Source organism: Salmo salar, chromosome ssa23, assembly GCF_905237065.1.
Source record: "Salmo salar chromosome ssa23, Ssal_v3.1, whole genome shotgun sequence".
Lineage (NCBI taxonomy): Eukaryota > Metazoa > Chordata > Actinopteri > Salmoniformes > Salmonidae > Salmo > Salmo salar.
In genome coordinates this window covers 23,131,788-23,151,783 of record NC_059464.1, presented here as the reverse complement: position 1 = coordinate 23,151,783, position 19,996 = coordinate 23,131,788, and the positions used below count along the sequence as shown (strand labels likewise).

Genomic DNA, 19,996 nt, shown 5'->3' with positions numbered 1-19,996 from the left:
AGCTTAGTCAGTCACCATCAGGTTCTTGGTCACCTCCCTGACCAAGGCCCTTCTTCCCCGATTGCTCCGTATGGATGGGCGGCCAGCTCTAGGAAGAGTCTTGGTGGTACCAAACTTCTTCCATCTAAGAATGATGGAAGCCACTGTGTTCTTGGGGGCCTTCAATGCTGAAGACATTTTTTTGGTACGCTTCCCCAGATCTGTGCCTAGACACAATCCAGTCTCGGAGCTTTACAGACAATTCCTTCGACCTCATGGCTTGGTTTTTGCTCTGACATGCACTGTCACCTTATAGACAGGTGTGTGCCTTTCCAAATCATGTCCAATCAATTGAATTTACCACAGGTGAACTCCAATCAAGTTGTAGAAACATCTCAAGGATGATCAATAGAAACAGGATGCACCTGACCTCAATTTCGAGTCTGATAGCAAAGGGTCTGAATACTTATGTAAATAACATATTTCTGTTTTTTATTTTTAATAACTAAACAAATAAACATATGTTTTATTTGCAGCAAGCGGGAATTGCATCGAAGCAAATTATTCATTTCCAAATGCTTTATAGTTGGCTGAGGCCATTAAGAAGCCAGATTTAGACATTGCATGATCCCGCAGGTGAAGAAGCCGGATGTGGAGGTCATGGGCTGGTGTGGTTACACGTGGTCTGTGGTTGTGAGGACGGATGGACGTTCTCTAAAACGACATTGGAGGCAGCTTATGGTAGAGAAATGAACATTCAATTCTCTGACAACAGCTCTGGTGGACATTCTTGCAGTCAGCATCCCAATTGCACGCTCCCTCAACTTGAGACATCTGTGGTATTGTGTTGTATGACAAAACTGGCCATTTTAGAGTGGCCTTTTATTGTCCCCAGCACATGGTGAACCTGTGTGATGATCATGCTGTTTAATAAGCTTTTAGATATGCCGCACCTGATTATCTGTGTATGTGACAAACTTTGATTTGAAAAAAGATGTCAGCAAATTAATCTCTCTTAGCAAAATAAATCTGCAATTCTGGAGCCCTATTTTGACAGTGAAATTAGGCTATAGTCAATGCCTAATTGTCAAGCCAAAATTCAAACCAATCACTGATAGGCATACATTTAACACGTCCAATCTAAAAGTTGTTCTTAAATCAAACCATCTCAATAGCACTGTGAATTACATTATTCCTAATTTCTTCTATTGTGTGAAACCGTGACAATTTTGGTCGGACCCAATCTTGGGCTGGCGCCACACACTGAAAATGTTGGTGGTGGCAGTGGGGAAAAGTTAGTCTGGAGTCTTCCTATACTGTTTTTGTAATAGGCTTACCATGAACCCATGTTATCCATCACAACATTACATTTTTAAAGAGAATGCAAGTGCCATGATCCCACAGGAAATAGGCCTATGGGATTTATTTTAATGCTTCGGAGTTAAAGGGATACTGCGGGATTCTGGCAATAAATATACGCTAGCGTACCTGTAGACTTCCAGTCATTGCGCTAACGCTAGTTAGGTGGTTTCGCAAGCCAATGCTAACTTCCTTCATACTGCACGCAGAGACATAAAAGGGTCGATGCATTTTGAGAAGTGTAACTTGGTCCAAAAAAAGTTTGATTTCACCTAATTTTAACATTCTCTAAAAAAAAAACGTGTTTTCCCATCTCAAGAAGGTAAAAAAAGACTAGGAAATGTCAAATAAAGTGACAGCATTGACTAACATTTCTTCTTAACCTCTCTGGGATCTGTGGGACGGTAGCGTCTCACTCACCAACAGCCAGTGAAATAGCAGAGCGCCAAATTCAAAACAAGAAAAATCTCATAATTCAAATTTCTCAAACATACAACTATTTTACACCATTTTAAAGATACACTTCTCCTTAATGCAACCACATTGTCCGATTTCAAAAAGGCTTTACGGCGAAAGCAAAACATTAGATTATGTTAGGATAGCACCTACACAAAAAAAAAACACAGCCATTTTCCAAGCAAGGAGAGGCGAAAATTAAGCACTAACCTTTGATGATTTATCAGATGGCACTCATAGAACTTCATGTTACACAATACATGTATGTTTTGCTCGATAAAGTTCATATTTATATCCAAAAAAAACATTTTACATTGGCGTGTAATGTTCAGAAATGTTTTGCCTCCAAAAACTTCCTGTGAATGAGCACATCAATTTACAGAAATACTCATCATAAACGTTGATAAAATAAAAAACTGTTATTCAAAGAATTACAGATAAACTTCTCCTTAATCCAAACACATTGTCCGATTTCAAAAAGGTATTACAGCGAAAGCACACTTTGCAATAATCTGAGTACAGAGCTCAGACAACAACAACAGGAAATACAGATACCCGCCTGAGTATTAGGCAGTTCACTCTGGGCACCTTATTCATCCAAGCTACTCAATAGTGCCCCCATGTCCCTAAGAAGTTAAATAAGCCATAAATCCCCTTGCGACAGGGGGAATGGAAGCTTGTTGTGTGCAAAAGCACACAACAATTGAATGCAAGCGTCACAATTTTTTTTATAATTGTTAAAACATTTCTAGCCTGTCTATGTGTAACAGTGTTGATGTATTATGCTCTACTTGTTCAGTTTTTCCACCACAAAACACCAGAAAATGGCCAAAAAGAGTAGAACCAGCTCACCTTTTTTTACTCTATGATTTGACTATTAGATGTTCAGTGTTTATTTTGAAATAATATATTTAAAAAGGAATATTTTCACCATATTATAACAAGAGTTCAATTCACATAACAGTGTTGACCTTAAAATGAGGGACAGACATAAATGAATCCCTAATTACAATAAATAAGTAATCGTCTTCAGAAATTACAAAATTAACTCGGGCTTTACAATGATGGTGAAACATGCAGAAATTTGGGGATTATGTGGGTTAAAATGACACAAGGTTGAAGCATTTTGGCACTTTAGCAAGCCTTTATTCATATAAAAATCTGATTGAATTATCCATGTGGTCTAAATTAAATGGCACTAAATGGAATAACAGGCTATTAAAATTCAATATTGGTGCACAATTTCTACTTAAAATATCGAAGGGATGCAAAAGGCACTCTTTTTTTTGGGGGGGGGGTTACCCAAAAATGTTATCCACCAGTTCATCTGACTGGGTAAGTAGAAAAATGGCTTAATTCTACCTACCTCTTAAGAGCAGCAGGTAAGATAGTGGTTAAGAGTGTTGGGCCAGTAACACAACGGTCCCTGGTTTGAATCCCTGCACTGATTAGGTGAAAAATCTGTTGATGTGCCCTTGAGCAAGGCACTTAACCCTTATTGCTCCTGTAAGTCGCACTGGATAAGAACATCTGCTAAATTACTAAAATGTAACATTTTAATTGTCAGAATCTCACAGTATCCCTTTGTTGGTATAGCCAGAGCCCAAAAAACGAAACAAATGAACATATGTTTTATTTGCAGCAGGGGGAAATTGCATCGAAACAAATGATTCAATTCCAATGCTTTATACCAGTAGTGATGAACAATGTGACATACCTGTGTTGAACTTCTTGCCTTCATCTCATAAACTGAGGAAAAAAAGAAACCTCTCTTTTTCAGGACACAGTCTTTCAAAGATAATTCATAAAAATCCAAATAACTTCACATATCTTCATTGTAAAGGGTTTAAACACTGTTTCCCATGCTTGTTCAATGAACCATAAACAATTCATGAACATGCACCTTTGGAACGGTCGTTAAGACACTAACAGCTTACAGACGGTAGGCAATTAAGGTCACAGTTATGAAAACGTAGGACACTAAAGAGGCCTTTCTACTGAGTCTGAAAAACACCAAAAGAAAGATGCCCAGGGTCCCTGCTCATCTGCGTGAACGTGCCTTAGGCATGCTGCAAGGAGGCATGAGGACTGCAGATGTGGCCAGGGCAATAAATTGCAATGTCCGTACTGTGAGATGCCTAAGACAGCGCTACAGGGAGACAGGACAGACAGCTGATCGTCTTTGCAGTGACAGACCATGTGTAACAACACCTGCACAGGATCAGTACATCCGAACATCACACCTGCGGGACAGGTACAGGATGGCAACAACAACTGCTCGAGTTACACCAGGGACGCACAATCCCTCCATCAGTGCTCAGACTGTCCACAATAGGCTGAGAGAAGCTGGACTGAGGGCTTGTAGGCCTGTTGTAAGGCAGGTCCTCACCAGACATCACCTGCAACAATGTTGCCTATGGGCACAAACCTATCGTTGATGGACCAGACAGGACTGGCAAAAAGTGCTCTTCACTGACGAGTCTTGGTTTTGTCTCACATGGGGTGATGGTCGGATTCGTGTTTATCGTCAAAGGAATGAGCGTTACACCGAGGCCTGTACTCTGGAGCGGGATCAATTTGGAGGTGGAGGGTCCGTCGTGGTCTGGGGCGGTGTGTCACAACATCATCGTACTGAGCTTGCTGTCATTGCAGGCAATCTCAACGCTGTGCGTTACAGGGAAGACATCCTCCTCCCTCATGTAGTACCCTTCCTGCAGGCTCATCCTGACATGACCCTCTAGCATGACAATGCCACCAGCCATACTGCTCGTTCTGTGTGTGATTTCCTGCAAGACAGGAATGTCAGTGTTCTGCCATGGCCAGCGACGAGCCCGGATCTCAATCCCATTGAGCACATCTGGGACCTGTTGGATCGGAGGGTGAGGGCCAGGGCCATTCCCCCCAGAAATGTCTGGGAACTTGCAGGTGCCTTGGTGGAAGAGTGGGGTAACATCTCACAGCTAGAACTGGCAAATCTGGTGCAGTCCATGAGGAGGAGATGCACCGCAGTACTTAATGCAGCTGTTGTTGAATCTTGTTATGTTCACACAAATATTTACAGATAAGTTTGCTGAAAATAAATGCAGTTGACAGTGAGAGGACATTTCTATTTTTGCTGAGTTTATTTAAACACAGTACATTTCCTTGAGGAAACGTGTTACTCTACCCAATGAAATCATTTAACACATTGTACATCAAATTATCTTGTAATATGGCAATGGAGTCTGTGCGTGTGCGTGCTCCCCATATACCCTAGCAGTGGCAGAGTTCAGAAACAGAGCCCAGCCCACAGACTGTCTTGGTATTACGTAACATTGTCTAATATGTGATGTAATTATCTTGAATAATCATCCACCTGGTTTTTGATTTTCACTTTTCCAAAAGAGAGCAGAGAAAAGGTTTTTATTAGAGTAGACATGTTTTCAGAGCCACTTGGTTCCAATCACTGGCAGAGAAGAATACGTGACTTCATTCCTCTGCACAGCAACATATACCCTCTTTCTCTCTCCCTCTCTCCTCTCTCTCTTCTTTCTCCTCCTGTCTGTGCCAGTTGTTTGTGTCAGGGCATGCCATGCCAGGCTCAGTTGGGCCCAGGTGAGGGATGTGGTCCAGGACCAGGTGTGTGTGTGTGTGTGGGAGAAAAGACAGGTGTTGGCAGCCAGGTGAGGACGTTAGGACTACATCCAGGTGTGATGGAGAGATTACCTGGGCAGGAAACTCAGGACAAACAAAAAAACAGACTAGTCCTTGCCTGCTCTGCTGGATACCATGTATCAGTCCAGAGAATAGGGTGTGTGTGTGTGCACTAAATTGAAAAAAGCTCTGTGAATGTATCAGTAAGAACAGCAGTACCAGCCAACGAACTGCCCCACCTTCAACAGAGTTCACATTCTGTTTGTGTGTTGACATTCACTTGTTTTTTTCCCCTTCCCTCAGAGTTCAGTCGCAGGTTGATGAGGTCATCGATGTGATGCAGGAGAACATCTCCAAGGTGATCGACAGGGGAGAGAGACTGGAGGACCTGCAGGACAAGTCAGGTGAGACTCAAGTCATTTTCAGATCTATATATTAATATCTGCAGAACTAAGTTGCCTTGTGGTTAGTGTCTGCCCTGAGATTGGAAGGTTGGGCTGTTCCTAGGACGTCATTGTAAATAAGAATTTGTTCTTAACTTACTTGCCTAGTTAAATAAATAAAAATTGGGAGTAGAAATGGGACCCAATGCATCTCTGCTTGGCATTCAGCATTAGGAGATCGATTGGTGTTAACTTCTATGGGCTAGGTGGGAGCGTCCCACCCCTGGTACACCCTATCATCAGCAGGTGAAGTATCAAGAGCGCCAAATTTGAAAACAATTAAATGTCATAATTCAAATTTCTCAAACATACAACTATCTTACACCCTTTGAAAGATAAACATCTCCTTAATCTAACCATGTTGTCCGATTTCAAAAAGGCTTTACGGCGAAAGCATAAAGTTAGATTATGTTAGGACAGTACATTGAAAATAGCTGTGTGTAATGTTTTGTCAATGCAAAGACAGGCATCACCAAAAGCAGAAAACCAGCTACAATTATGCACTAACCTTTGACAATCTTCATCAGATGACACTCCTAGGACATTGTTAGACAATACATGCATTTTTCGTTCTATCAAGTTCATATTTATATCCAAAAACAGCATTTTACAATGGCGTTGATGTTGAGAAAATATTTTCCCTCCAATACCGCCAGTCAATCAGCACAACAAATTAAATAATTACTATTCGAAACCATTGGTAAAATATTATATTGTCATTCAAAGAATTATAGATTAACATCTCGTGAACGCAACCGCATTGCCAGATTTAAAAATAACTTTACTGGGAAATCACACTTTGCAATAAACGAGGTCCTGTGCTCAGAAAAATAGGCTTGGCGATACAGACTAGGCGCCATGTTGGAGAGATCTAAAATCAAAAATACTATGTAAATATTCCCTTACCTTTGATTATCTTCATCAGAAGGCACTTCCAGGAATCCCAGGTCCATAACAAATGTAGTTTTGTTTGAAAAAGCTCATAATTTATGTCCAAAAAGCTCCGTGTTGTTAGCGCGTCCTGTAGGCTACTCAAAAACATGAACGTCGCCCGCCGGACTTGTCTTCACCAAAGAGGGGGAAAAAAATATTTACGTTCGTTCAAACATGTCAAATGTTGTATAGCATAAATCATTAGGGCCTTTTTCAATCAGAACTTCAATAATATTCAAGGCGGACGATTGCATTCTCTTTTAAAACGTATTGGAACGAGAGTACCCAAACATGCACTCGCGCGCCAGAGTAGTATAGGCCATCCGCTTATGACCAACTTTCCAAGTCTCTTGTTCGGTCAGTTTTCACAGTAGAAGACTCAAACCACTTTGTAAAGACTGGTGACATCTAGTGGATGGCGTAGGAAGTGCTCAATGATTAATAAGTCCCTGTGTGTTTCAATGGCATAGGCTTAAAAGTAATTCAACACATCAGATATCCACTTCCTGTAAGAATTTGTCTCAGGGTTTTGACTGCTATATGAGTTCTGTTATACTTACAGACACCATTCAAACAGTTTTAGAACATTCAGAGTGTTTTCTATCCAAATGTTAATAATATGCATATCCTAGCTTCTGAGTTGGTGTAGGAGGCAGTTAAAAATGGGCACATATTTTTTTCAAAATTCTCAATACTGCCCCCTAGCCCCAACAGGTTATTAAAGCCCTGCGATAGACTTTCGTCCTGGCGGTGTACTTGTACATCAAATTTCCTCAAGCTACAGAAACAGGACATAGGCTACTTACTTACTCTGACACACCACCATCTCTAGAGACTATTATAAAAACACTCTAGACTCCTATCTTACATAAACAGGTCAGATAGGAAGGGAAAGAGAATTTCCTCAGTGTGCCCAGCTGGAAGTTTGTACAAGGAAGAAACCATTCCTGTTGGAGATGACCTGGAATTCTGACTGGTCCATTAGTCACCCTCTACAGGCGCTCATATCCCACTGGGAATTCTACTCAGTGACTCTAGGTTGGGAATAAGACAAGGCTAACTCTCACTCACTCCTGACTGCTCTTCTCTGGTTATCATGGATCGGAGCCAAATGTGGCGATGACATGCAGAGCACACACCAGATACAGGGTTTAGACGGGCAGGTGTGGCAACTATAAAGGGAGTCTAGTCTGTACTGTAGTGATTATGATTAGAGCTGTCTTTAGTAAGGACGTTTTTCAGCTGGGGCATTAAGGAGGTGTTAGAGGATGTGCCCTGGCAGATCGCTAATTTCCAGGACATTGGGAAATGCCTTCAAAACCGGCCACTAGGAGCGACAGTGAGCGCTATTAGCATCAAGTTGGCTTGGGTTTTGTTAGTGTTGAAGACTCTGGATCAGAAGATTGTACGTTCGATCCCAGTGATGGACGCTAGTCTTTTTTGGGGGGGTTTTAATCCTATCCCAAACCTTAATCCTTAACCTTCTAAATTTGATGTTTCATGAACTGAGCAGGAGGAGTCAACCTGGTGTGTCAAAAATACCAAAAAAAAATGACATTTTGAGCAACTTTGAAATTTTGACGTTTGGAGGAACGGAACAATACTGAGCAGGAAAACTTCAATTTGTTTTACCTCATTTCAATCTTTCTGATTCCGGCTTACAAGCAAAAACTAAAGCAGAAGTGGTCAGATGACACAGATGCTAAATTACAGGATTGTTTTGCTAGCACAGACTGGAATATGTTCTGGGATTCATCCGATGGCATTGAGGAGTATACCACATCATTCACCAGCTTCATCAATAAGTGCACGGATGACGCGTCCCCACAGTGACCGTACGTACATACCCCAACCAGAAGCCATGGATTACAGGCAACATCCGCACTGAGCTAAATGGTAGAGCTGGCAATTTTAAGGAGCGGGACACTAACTCGGACACTTATAAGAAATCCTGCTATGCCCTCCGACGAACCATCAAACAGGCAAAGCGTCAATACAGGACTAAGATTGAATCCAACTACATCGCTTCTGACGCTCATTGGATGTGGCAGGGCTTGCAAACTATCACGGACTACAAAGGGAAGCCCAGCCGTGAGCTGCCCAGTGACACGAGCCTACCAGACAAGCAAAATTACTTCTATGCGCGCTTCGAGGCAAGCAACATTGAAGTATACATAAGAGCACCAGTTGGTCCGGGACAACTGTGTGATCACGCTCTCCGTAGCCGATGTAAGTAAGACCTTAACCCTTGTGTAGTCTTAACATTCTGTATACTCCCCTTGTCCTAAGGGTAAAAAATTACCCGCCTTCAACAAACCCCTAAAATAAAGTAGCCTATTTTGCATGAAGAAACAACCTGTCATTCATCAAACTTGGTGAATGTCTGGGTTTTCCCTCTTCACAATGCAGAAAGACTGCATTTAATCAGTGGACACCACTCGTTTTTATTACAACTCACCTGTCATAATTGTTTTATTTACTAAAGTAGAGGTTTATTATTATTATTATTATTATTATTATTATTGCTAAAGGTACTGCATAGGTGTAAACCATTTTTTTTAGCAAGAGATAGCACTTGTATAGCCTAAGAAAGTAGCAGAAATGTGCAGAACGTAATTCTGAATGCATTTTATTGAAAGGAAACAATAAGTCTTGTACTTTTTTGGCAACATATTGATATATTGTTATATACTGTACAATGAGGAATTCAACTACAAAATACTAGTCTTCTCCCATTTTTTTAACCATTGCCCCCACCAACAAGGTGTATAAACAACAACAATAAATAAGAATAAGATAATAGATACAAAACAAAAGCGTGAAGAACATAAATCAATCAACTCTAATTAGCGCATGTAGGACAGTATGCAAGTGTGTGTGCATGGACTTTGCAGATGTATTTCTTACATGTGCAGCGCATAGTATTTGTTTTACAGTCCTTGTTTGGGGGGCAGAATTGGCATCTCCTCCTCTTGCCTGCCCCAGCTGCAGCCTCAGGTGGATTAAGACAAGATTCAGCCCCCTGAACAGCTTTCACAAGTGCTGCAGAGGCTGCTTTGCTGGGGAGGCGCTCACTTCTTTGAATGTGTGGGGTTACAAGTGCCTTTCCCAGCTGCTCCAGAAACACCCTCCTCTTGTTCCGCTTCCAGGTAGGGTTGATCTTGTTCCATATCACGATGGCATTGTTTGAGGACACATCAATGACATTATGGAAGGTGACCAGGGGCCAGCGGGCAGTCATCCTCCTGCAGCTGTAAGTTCCAATCACCTTTTCCAGGTTGTCTTGTTCTTTCTAACTGTGCCAAACATGGGGATCTTCCTCTTCAGGAGCTGATGGCTGAGTTCATAAGAGGTAAAGAAATTGTCACACGTGACATTGTGCCCCCTCAGTCCATCTGTCACATCAAGCACAACCCGCATCCCCTGGTTCTTCTTCGGACCTCCACTGGTCGGCTTCCCTGTGCAGACTTGCATCTTCCAAGCGTAGCTGGATTGTGCGTCACAGGCCACCCATATCTTGATGGCATACTTTGCTGGCTTGCTGGGCATATACTGCCGGAAATGACAGCGACCTTTTGACAAAAGAGATTACGATCAGTAATTAGTATCAGTGTCACAGAAAACAATCACATAAATCAATGATATTACAGCAATACATAATACAATTAACTGTGAAAATCACTTACATTACAGATATGAAAATAAAAATGAGTCCCTGAATGGAACCAGTTGCTCCATCCACTGTTACTTCAGGCCCAGGGCTATAGAGGTATGGCAGACGCTCCACCCACTTCTCCCAGACCTCTCTTATGGCCGCCAGTTTGTCTCTCGCATGTCTTGCAGGTCTTGACTCAAGGTTATCAAATTGTAGCATTCTTGAAAGTGTGAAAGACTCAGTGGCATCGTGGCACGGAAATTCGCCCTTCCACTCTCTGCATCCCGGAGACTACATGTAGCCTCTCCTCGTGACCTATACACACCTAAGATTAGCAGCCCTATGTAGGCACGCAGGTCAATCTCATCCATCCTTTTCCAGTTGTCTCCATACTTACGGAAACCCTCCAAATGTGTCATCTCCAGGATGATTTTTTTCGATGGCTGGTGTGAGGAACATGTAGAATGTTGAGGCGATGTCCTGGACATGGGCAACTGCATGTCTTGTGAGCCCTGGGGTCATCCTTATGACATTTTGTGCTGCCATCCTGCCTTGGTTGTCATATGGTGACAAGGACCATGTTATTTTGCTGTTCTTTGACAAAAATGTCTCTCTTTCAGCTTGGGGGATTTCTTCTTCATCTGAAAATGATGCATCCTGCTCTGGGTTGTATTCTTCCATATCTTCTTCAGATACCTCCTCCTCTTCTAAATCATTGTGCTCTTGTTCCTCCTGGACATCTGAAAAAGTCAGACCTGTTGGGCACTGAAACGTGCACTCATAGCTTCAGCAAAGAGAGAACTGTCATCTGCAGCACCTTTAATAGCCTCTGACTGCATTCCCCATTAGTAAACAATGCTTTCAATACATTTTTTTTGTCTAAAATGTTGTTTATTTTGTCTGAGTTCAATCAGTAGTACATATAATCTCTGTGTGTGTGTGTTTTTGTTTTGTTTGTTTGTTTTTGTTAAGGATTTTATAACTGCCGGGTCAAAAATGACCCTAAGACAATCTTTGTACCCTGGTGGTGTACAGCTTTCATGGAAATATGAACAAAGGCGATGTTTAACTTTTTGTAACGGTGGAGTCACTAGGAAAAGTCAAAAGTTCAAGTTGAAAAAATATCATTTAGGGGTTTTCTCCGCTGTTAAACATATCATTTTTGACCCTTAAGACAACACAAGGGTTAAACAGGTCACAAGGCCGCAGGGCCAGACGGATTACCGGGACGTGTACTCAGAGCATGCGTTGACCAACTGGCAAGTGTCTTCACTGACATTTTCAACCTCTCCATCACAGTCTGTAATATCTACATGTTTCAAGCAGACAAACTTGTGCCCAAGAATGCCAAGGTAACCTGCCTAAATGACTACCCGTAGCACTCACGTCTGTAGCCATGAAATGCTTTGAAAGGCTGGTCATTGCTCACATCAACACCATCATCCCAGAAACCCTATACCCACTCCATTTCGCATACCACCCCAACAGATCCACAGATGATGCAATCTCTATTGCACTCCACACTGCCCTTCCCCACCTGGACAAAAGGAACACCTATGTGAGAATGCTGTTCATTGACTACAGCTCAGCGTTCAACCCCATAGTGCCCTCAAAGCTTGTCACTAAGCTAAGGACCCTGGGACTAAACGCCTCCCTCTGCAACTGGATCCTGGAATTCCTGACCCCAGGTGGTAAGGGTAGACAACAACACATCTGCCACGCTGATCCTCACCCCGGGGGCCCCTCAGGGGTGCGTGCTTTGTCCCCTCCTGTACTCCCTGTTCACCTACGACTGTGTGGCCAAGCACAACTCAAACACAATCATTAAGTTTGCCAACGGCACAACGGTGGTAGGCCTGATCACTGACAACAATGAGATGGCCAATAGGGAGGAGGTCCGAGACCTAACCTGTACCCCCGCACATTGACTCGGAACCGGTACCCCCTGTATATAGCCACGTTATTGTTATTGTTCTTTTTTTTAAACTTTAGTTTATTTAGTAAATATTTTCTTAACTCTTATTTTTCTTAAAACTGCATTGTTGGTTAAGGGCTTGTAAGTAAGCTTTTCACGGTTGTATTCGGCGCATGTGACATACAATTTCATTTGATTATTATAACAGCCTTTCCACTAGATGTTGGAACATTGCTCCAGGGACTTGCTTTCATTCAGCCACGAGCATTACTGAGGTCGGGCATTGATGTTGGGTGATTAGGCTTGACTCGCAGTCGGCGTTCCAATTCATCCCAAAGGTGTTCGTTGGGGTTGAGGTCAGGGCTCTGTGCAGGCCAGTCAAGTTCATCCACACCGATCTCGGGAAAAAACATTTCTGTATGGACCTTGTCATGCTGAAATAGGAAAGGGCCTTCCTCGAACTGTTGCCACAAAGTTGGAAGCACAGAATCGTCTAGAATTCCTTTGTTTGTTGTTGCATTAAGATTTCCTTTCACTTGAACTAAGGGGCCTAACCCAAACCATGAAAAACAGCCCCAGACCATTATTCCTCCTCCACCAAACTTTACAGTTGGCACTGTGCATTGGTGCTGGTAGGTTTCTCCTGGCATTCGCCAAACCCAGATTTGTCCGTCACATGACATCAAGTTTTTGTCACGTGCACAAGTACAGTGAAATGCCTTTCTTGCATTAGAGGAACAGGAGATCTCTGCACGCTCAGCTTAGCAGCTTTCATGTCCCTGCCAACACACAGAATGTCAAACAACTGTCTGACTCCAAATAGAAAGAGAGCTTAAATAAAACGTATATATATATGGACAAGGAGAGGCAGAAGGAACGAGTTTGTGTTTAGTGTTTTGCTTTGGCAACATTAGGTTGCCTCTGTCATACCAACGTTTGTTTTGAATCTGAGTGAGTGAGGTTTGAGTTTATTTGATTTGATTTATTTGACCATTTTAAAACAATACAACCACACGTGGATAGAGTACAATCCCATTAAATCACAAAAAAGTTTAAAACTGTATTTCCATTGTGGTGTTCCTGAAAATCCATGAAAACAAAATATACTCAAGATTATAACATGAAAACAAAATACATCTCATCAGTAGGGAAGAAACCGTAAAAGGAATACAGTATATTAGCATGTAACATTCATTGAAATGAAAACAGTTCTTTAAGCCTGTGCAGTGTTAAAGCATTTTACCCATAAACCATTTCTTAATGTTTATCTTAAATCTCCTTAGTGTAGGGATGGATTTTATATGGTTTGGTGCACCATTCCATTCCTCAGCACCAATGTTAAGGAAATAACTTTTTCCAGCCATGCTCCTATAGCGCAGCAGTCTGATATTGGCAACACTGGCACCTGAGTTCATCTGTCATGTGTTGGTCTAGTTCACATAACAAGTATGTAACAGAGCAGTTTTCCTTCACCGCTACACTATTACACTTGACAGAGAAGTTGGAAGAGTTTCTCACTTTGTGTTTGGAACCAAACAAGATAAATTCTGTCTTGCCTAAATGCAGAGAGTTTGTTGTCGGATAACCACTTACTGACTTTAGTCAGTTCGCTGCTTAGGGTCTTTTCAACGGTCTTCTTATTCTTATGTGAAACCAGGAGGGCAGAATCATGCGCATACAGGAACAGAGAGCACGAACGGGCAGAATCCATGTCTTTGATGTAGAGCAAAAAAGCCCCCAAAATACTCCCCTGGGGGACACCATATTTTATCTCCTCAGCATCAGACAGTGTCCCGTCCATATCCACCCTTTGGACCCTATCTGTTAGGTATGACTTTACCCATGATAAGGAGATGGCGCAAAAACCAATTGCTTTCAGTTTGTACAACAAAATAGCATGCTTCACAGTACCAAAGGCTTTTTGTACTTCAAGCATGACCATACCACAGAAGTTGCCCGTGTCAATTTCTTGCTTGATAAAGTATCGTAAACTAGTGTCGGTAGAATAGGATTGTCTACAACCGGACTGAAGATCATTATGAAATGTCTTGGTCATCAATGTACTTTATGATCTGTTGATGGTGTACTTTTCCTAAAACCTTTGACAACACACTCAAGATTGACACTGCTTTGTAGTTCCCCTGTTCAACTTCGCTTCCTTTTTTGTACAAAGGAACAACTTTTGCATGTTTCAACTCTCGTGGTACCTTTCCATGTTGAATGGAAACGTTGATAATGTTTTTTTTTACGTAAGGTCTGATACGATCAGCAGCATCGCTCAGGAATCTAGCTGGGATGTTATCCAGTCCTGTGGCTTTCTGTTTGTTTGTCTAGCTCTTTAAGCATCTTTGTAACATCTGAAGTTGAAGCCTGGGAAAATGCAAACTGTCCTTTGGAGATGCCCTTGGCTGAATAATAGATTTCAATATGATGGTTTCCAAAGTTACCAGAGCATGCTGAGAGTTGGTCGACAAGGTTGAAGTTATCAGCCACTTGTGCTCTGTCAAAGGTTACAGTAACATTGATGTTTAGTCCAATGCTGTTTTGACTTTGTTTTCCGCTTGTTGTTAGTGCCTGGGTCCAGTTCAAGTCTTCCAGAGCTTCCTTGGGTCGTTTTTTTTAATGGATCTTGCTCTTATAGAAGGACTGTTTCGCTTTGTCAACCAGCCTTTGTCATAGTTTTTGTTAACTTTCCTAGTGCAGTGTATTAAGAAATAATCACTCATTCCATATGCAATTACACCACTTTGGGATATCTTGTGATTATCTGATACCATAATGAGATCAATGGCAGTATGACAGGTGTCACAGATTCTTGTGGGCTCATTTATCTACTGAGCCAAACAAAGTTTTGCAAAAGTTAGACAAGGCCTTATACAGGGGGCAGCTCGTGTTCAGTACGTCAGTATTTGCATCACCCAGTAGAATCACTTCAGAGTTTAGAAAGTCACAGTAGGCAGTACACACATTTTCAAGTATCTCATAAAAGTCACTCTGGTCTGGAGGTCTATACAGAGCCTATACAGGTAATACTATTGGTAGTTCTTAAGGCTGGTTTACAGTTGGTCTATCAAAATGTCTGTATACAGTTGTTGCAGTGACCTCATGAACATTCTGACATCACCCTGTGTTCCAAATAGCATCATTTCTCTATTTGATTACCAATAAAACCATCTGTTTAAAAATGAATTCAGTAAATGTCAACCTAGTAAGTCAGGCAACTGAAAGCAACTTTCTAAACAATGTTTTGGTACATTTACATTTTAGTCATTTAGCAGACGCTCTCATCCAGAGCGACTTACAGTAGTGAATGCATACATTTCATTAAAAAAAATTCTTCTCCGTACTGGTTAGTTGCTAGCTTGTTCAAATAATGACCAGAGAATAGCTGACCACGTCTAAACCTTAGCTACTTTTTATTCATTGTTACAGGAAAATAAAGCCACCACAACAACATTATTTACAAGGTAATGATGGCAAACATACTGAAAATAGCTTACGACCGCGAGAGTGATGAAATAAAAGTAGGTCATTCTGAGAATTTTTTTAACTCCTGCACCGTCTTGTCACAGATGGAGTTGGTCTTGTTGCTGTAGCAGCCCAGTAACTACGACAATGGATGTTGCGACAGTTGCAGAGACATTTACTTTTTTGTCTGTGCAACAAAGAAACCAACAGTCTACAGACTTTCCACCGGAGTATAAATTAAATGTCCTTTTGACCAGCAACACTTGTCGCATTCTATTTGTCTGCAGACATGTCTTCAGACCAAGTATAAACCGCCGTTAAGTCATAGAAACAGAGAATACAACACACAGACGGCTCCTATCACGTTGTTTACAAGTTTCCTTCTGTGTCTCCGTGTCCCCCTCTTCCCTGTCTGTCCCCCACATCCCCTCTCTCTTCTCATCTTATCTCCCTGCACATGTGTGTGTCCTGTGGTCATATGACCTTCCAGAGAGCCTATCAGACAACGCGTCAGCCTTCAGCAGCCGAGCCAAGCAGCTGCACAGGAGGATGTGGTGGAGAGACATGAAGGTGAGTCAACGTGTGTGTGTGTGTGCGCGTCAGTGTCTGTATCCATGTATTGCTTGTGTAATGCTTGTATCTGTCTTCCACAGATGAAGGCCATCATAGCTCTGGTGGTGGTCGTTCTGCTACTTATCATCATCAGTGAGTATCAGCCTGAACAACACATTATTGTATTGGTCAAGAATATAACCACACGGATTCAACTCATAGCACTAAACACATCTCTCTCTCTCTCTCTCTCTCTCTCTCTCTCTCTCTCTCTCTCTCTCTCAGTTCCAGTGATCTTGCGGTATCGCTAGTGTTTCGCCAGGATGAGGAAGAATCTCTCTCAATCCTTCTCCTCCTCTTCCTTCCATTCTCCTGCACAAAGTCCTCCACACCAGCTAGGGGGCACCATCTGCCCATAACCACAGATCTAGGATCAGCTCACCCTCTCCCAATGCTAACCTTTAACGTTAGGATGGAAAACACAAAACTGACCTAAGATCAGTGTCTACTAGGGATCACTTCATCCTACTCTGTGATCCAGGGCCAAGGGTGACACAGGAAGCATTACGTTGGTGTTACGTAAGGGTTGGGTTTGCGTCCCAAATGATATCTTATTTAGGGAATAGGGTGTCATTTGAGATACTGCCTGTGTCTCAGACACCTAATCAAACTGAAGGAGAACTCCATTCAGTACATAATACATATCAGCTAGTCATTAAGGTTTAATTTCATATCATGCAGTCAGACTGATTCTAATGATAGTGAGACTTTCAGTCAATCTGTCTGCTCCAGTCAGTCCGTCAGCAGCTTAGAAACCGGTTATACAGGACTTGCAGCACACCAAAATATTTGAAGATTAAGAATGGAACCCCTACCTCCACCTCCCATCTCACATGTTTAGAATGCTTTCAAGCCAAAACTGAAAATGAGGCAATGGCTAAATCTTAATACACTACAGTGGCCTCCTCTACTTGTCTCCTTTCCTTTTCTTCACCCAGTTTGATCTGACACTAGCGGGACTGGTTCAAGCCAGTGAGAGGAAGCCACTGTGGAGTATTGGGACACCGTGTGTCCTACTGCCATGTGTTACTGCTTGGCCACTGCTGATCTCATTTCCTGTTAGTAACACTATGCTAGCTGTCGCTCTCCAGATGGTTGAATTTTATTGTTTCTGTGATATTGAGTTCTGTTGGAAGGTCAACGTGAAGCTTATGAATGTCTGCTGCTATTCCCATTACCCCTGAGGAGCTAAGGGACAGACAATGTTCATTCCACTGCAAATGCTGGAGGCGTCTGGTACCACTTGTTTATTCTGTGTGTGTGCGTAAGTGCGTGCGTAAGTGCGCGTGTGTGATTTTCCCAGTCTGCCCTGTACTGAGATTGCGTGCCCCCGGTTTCCAAACATGCACGGCTTGTGATGCGGGTCACCAGTACTGCCACACCACAGCAGCATAACATTTGATTAACACTTGATTTAAATCAGTAATATTCAGTCTGGTTGGCTGATGGTTCGGTCTGGTTTGCTTATTTCCTTATAAAATCATAGACTTCGGAAGTTGCTGCAGCACCCCTGATAAATTGAAATAAATATGCCAGAGATATAGAATTACAGCTGTCTGTTCAGAAAGAAATGAAGTCATTCAGAATAGTCTACTACACCATGAGTAGGCCTGTCATTTAGCCACAGAGGATCAATAGATTTTTTTTTTTAATAGCCTAGCTCTGGATTGTAGCCCAATAACAAGGTATAGGCTACAGCCAGGAATGCGCTGCAAATCTACCAGTAAACATCATGCAGACAAAACAGGCCTTTCGCAATATTTAAAATGCAGTTGCAGGAAAACACAGATTGGATAGCAAATGGCTCCTGCTGAAAAGAGAAGACTAATCTGTCTGCTGTAGGATACCAAAATATTTGAGCAACTTCCAAAAAGGCGATCAAGTGGCCATTGTTTACAGGTTAGAGATAGGCTTTTGGCATGAGCGCATTAGCCATTGCGACTAGTGAGCTGTGCATTATTGCTCATTGGGTAAGTCAGTGAAACTGGAAAGCTTTTTTAAGACTAATTTCCTCCTCATATTGTACAATATGTGTGTCTCCACACACCTAGGCCTAGGCTATTGATGGATTCAATACGTTTTTAATGATTTCAGTGTCAAAGTAGCCTGTCATTTTGATCATTTTTGCGGTATTAAAAAAGATTCTGCTAAAGTCTGCAGTCATGTAAAATGACGTAGAATTGCATGAAATGCATTTACAAAAGGCCCAATTTCTCACGACTCTACTGCTCTATTCCACTACGCAAATGCGATGATATGCATGCAATGCTTTATTACACTGAACAAAAATATAAATTCAACATGCATACATTTCAGTTCATAGTTCATGTAAGGAAATCAGTCAATTTAAATAAATTCATTAGGCCCTAATCTATGGATTTCACATGACCGGGAATATAGATATGAATCTGTTGGTTTTTGATACCTTTTTTAAAAATGTTGTATACATTTTGTTAATTTCCACCCCCCCCTTTTTCTCCCCAATTGTCATGATTACAAACGTATCTCATCACTGCAACTCCCCAATGGGTTCGGGAGCGGCGAAGGTCGAGTCATGTGTCCTCCGAAACGTGACCCGCCAAACTGTGTGTCTTAACACCCGCCCGCTTAGCCCGGAAGCCAGCTGCACTAATGTCGGAGGAAACACCGTTCAACTGACGACCGAGTCAGCCTGCAGGCACCTGGCTCACCACAAGGAATCGCTAGAGCTCGATGAGCCAAGTAAAGTCCCCCCGTCCAAACCCGGACAGCGCTGGGCCAATTGTGCACCGCCCTATGGGACTCCCGGTCACTGCCGGTAATGACACATTGAACCCCAGGCTGTAGTGACGCTGCAACACTGCGATGCAGTGCCTTAGACCGCTGCGCAACTCGGGAGGACCCCACAGATACCTTTTTTAAAAAGGAAAGGACGTGGATCAGAAAACCAGTCAGTATCTGGTGTGACCACTATTTGCCTCATGCAGCACGACACAATTCCTTTACATAGAGTTGATCAGGCTGTTGATTGTGGCCTGTGGAATTTAGTCCCACTTCAATGGCTGCGCGAATTTTCTGGATATTGGCTAGAACTGGAAGACGCTGTTGCACACGTTGATCCAGAGCATCCCAAACATGCTCAATGGGTGACATGTCTGGTGACTATACAGGCCGTGGAAGAACTGGGACATTTTCAGCTTCCAAGAATTGTGTACAGATCCTTGCGACATGGGGCTGTGCATTATCATGCTGAAACATGAGGTGATGGCGGCGGATGAATGGCACGACAATGGGCCTCAGGATCTCGTCAAGGTATCTCTGCATTCAATTTGCCATCGATAAAATTTAATTGTGTTCATTGTGCGTAGCTTATGCCTGCCCTTATCATAACCCCACCACCACCATGGGGCACTCTGTTCACAACGTGGACATCCGCTAACCGCTCGCCCACACGACGACATAAACGCTGTTTGCCATCTGCCCGGTACAGATGAAACCGGGATTAATCTGTGAAGAGCACACTTCTTCAGCGTGCCAGTGGCCATCGAAGGTGAGCATTTACCC

At 42.4% G+C, this 19,996-nt stretch overlaps 1 protein-coding gene across 5 annotated transcripts in view; it reads left to right on the top strand.

Moving 5' to 3' along the window:
* The window catches only part of vamp4 (vesicle-associated membrane protein 4), a 31,017-nt gene extending 11,275 nt beyond the window's left edge, over window positions 1-19,742 (top strand). For 4 of the 5 annotated variants that reach the window (XM_045706174.1, XM_014169327.2, XM_045706175.1 and 1 more), the window contains exons 6-9: window positions 5,731-5,831; window positions 16,332-16,411; window positions 16,495-16,546; window positions 16,679-19,742. In XM_045706174.1, the coding sequence (XP_045562130.1) occupies window positions 5,731-5,831; window positions 16,332-16,411; window positions 16,495-16,546; window positions 16,679-16,704 (259 nt within the window). In that variant the 3' untranslated portion in view covers window positions 16,705-19,742. The remainder of the gene's footprint in view (window positions 1-5,730; window positions 5,832-16,331; window positions 16,412-16,494; window positions 16,547-16,678) is intronic. The other variant, XM_014169330.2, reaches the window with a different exon arrangement.
* Window positions 19,743-19,996: the final 254 nt, after the last annotated feature.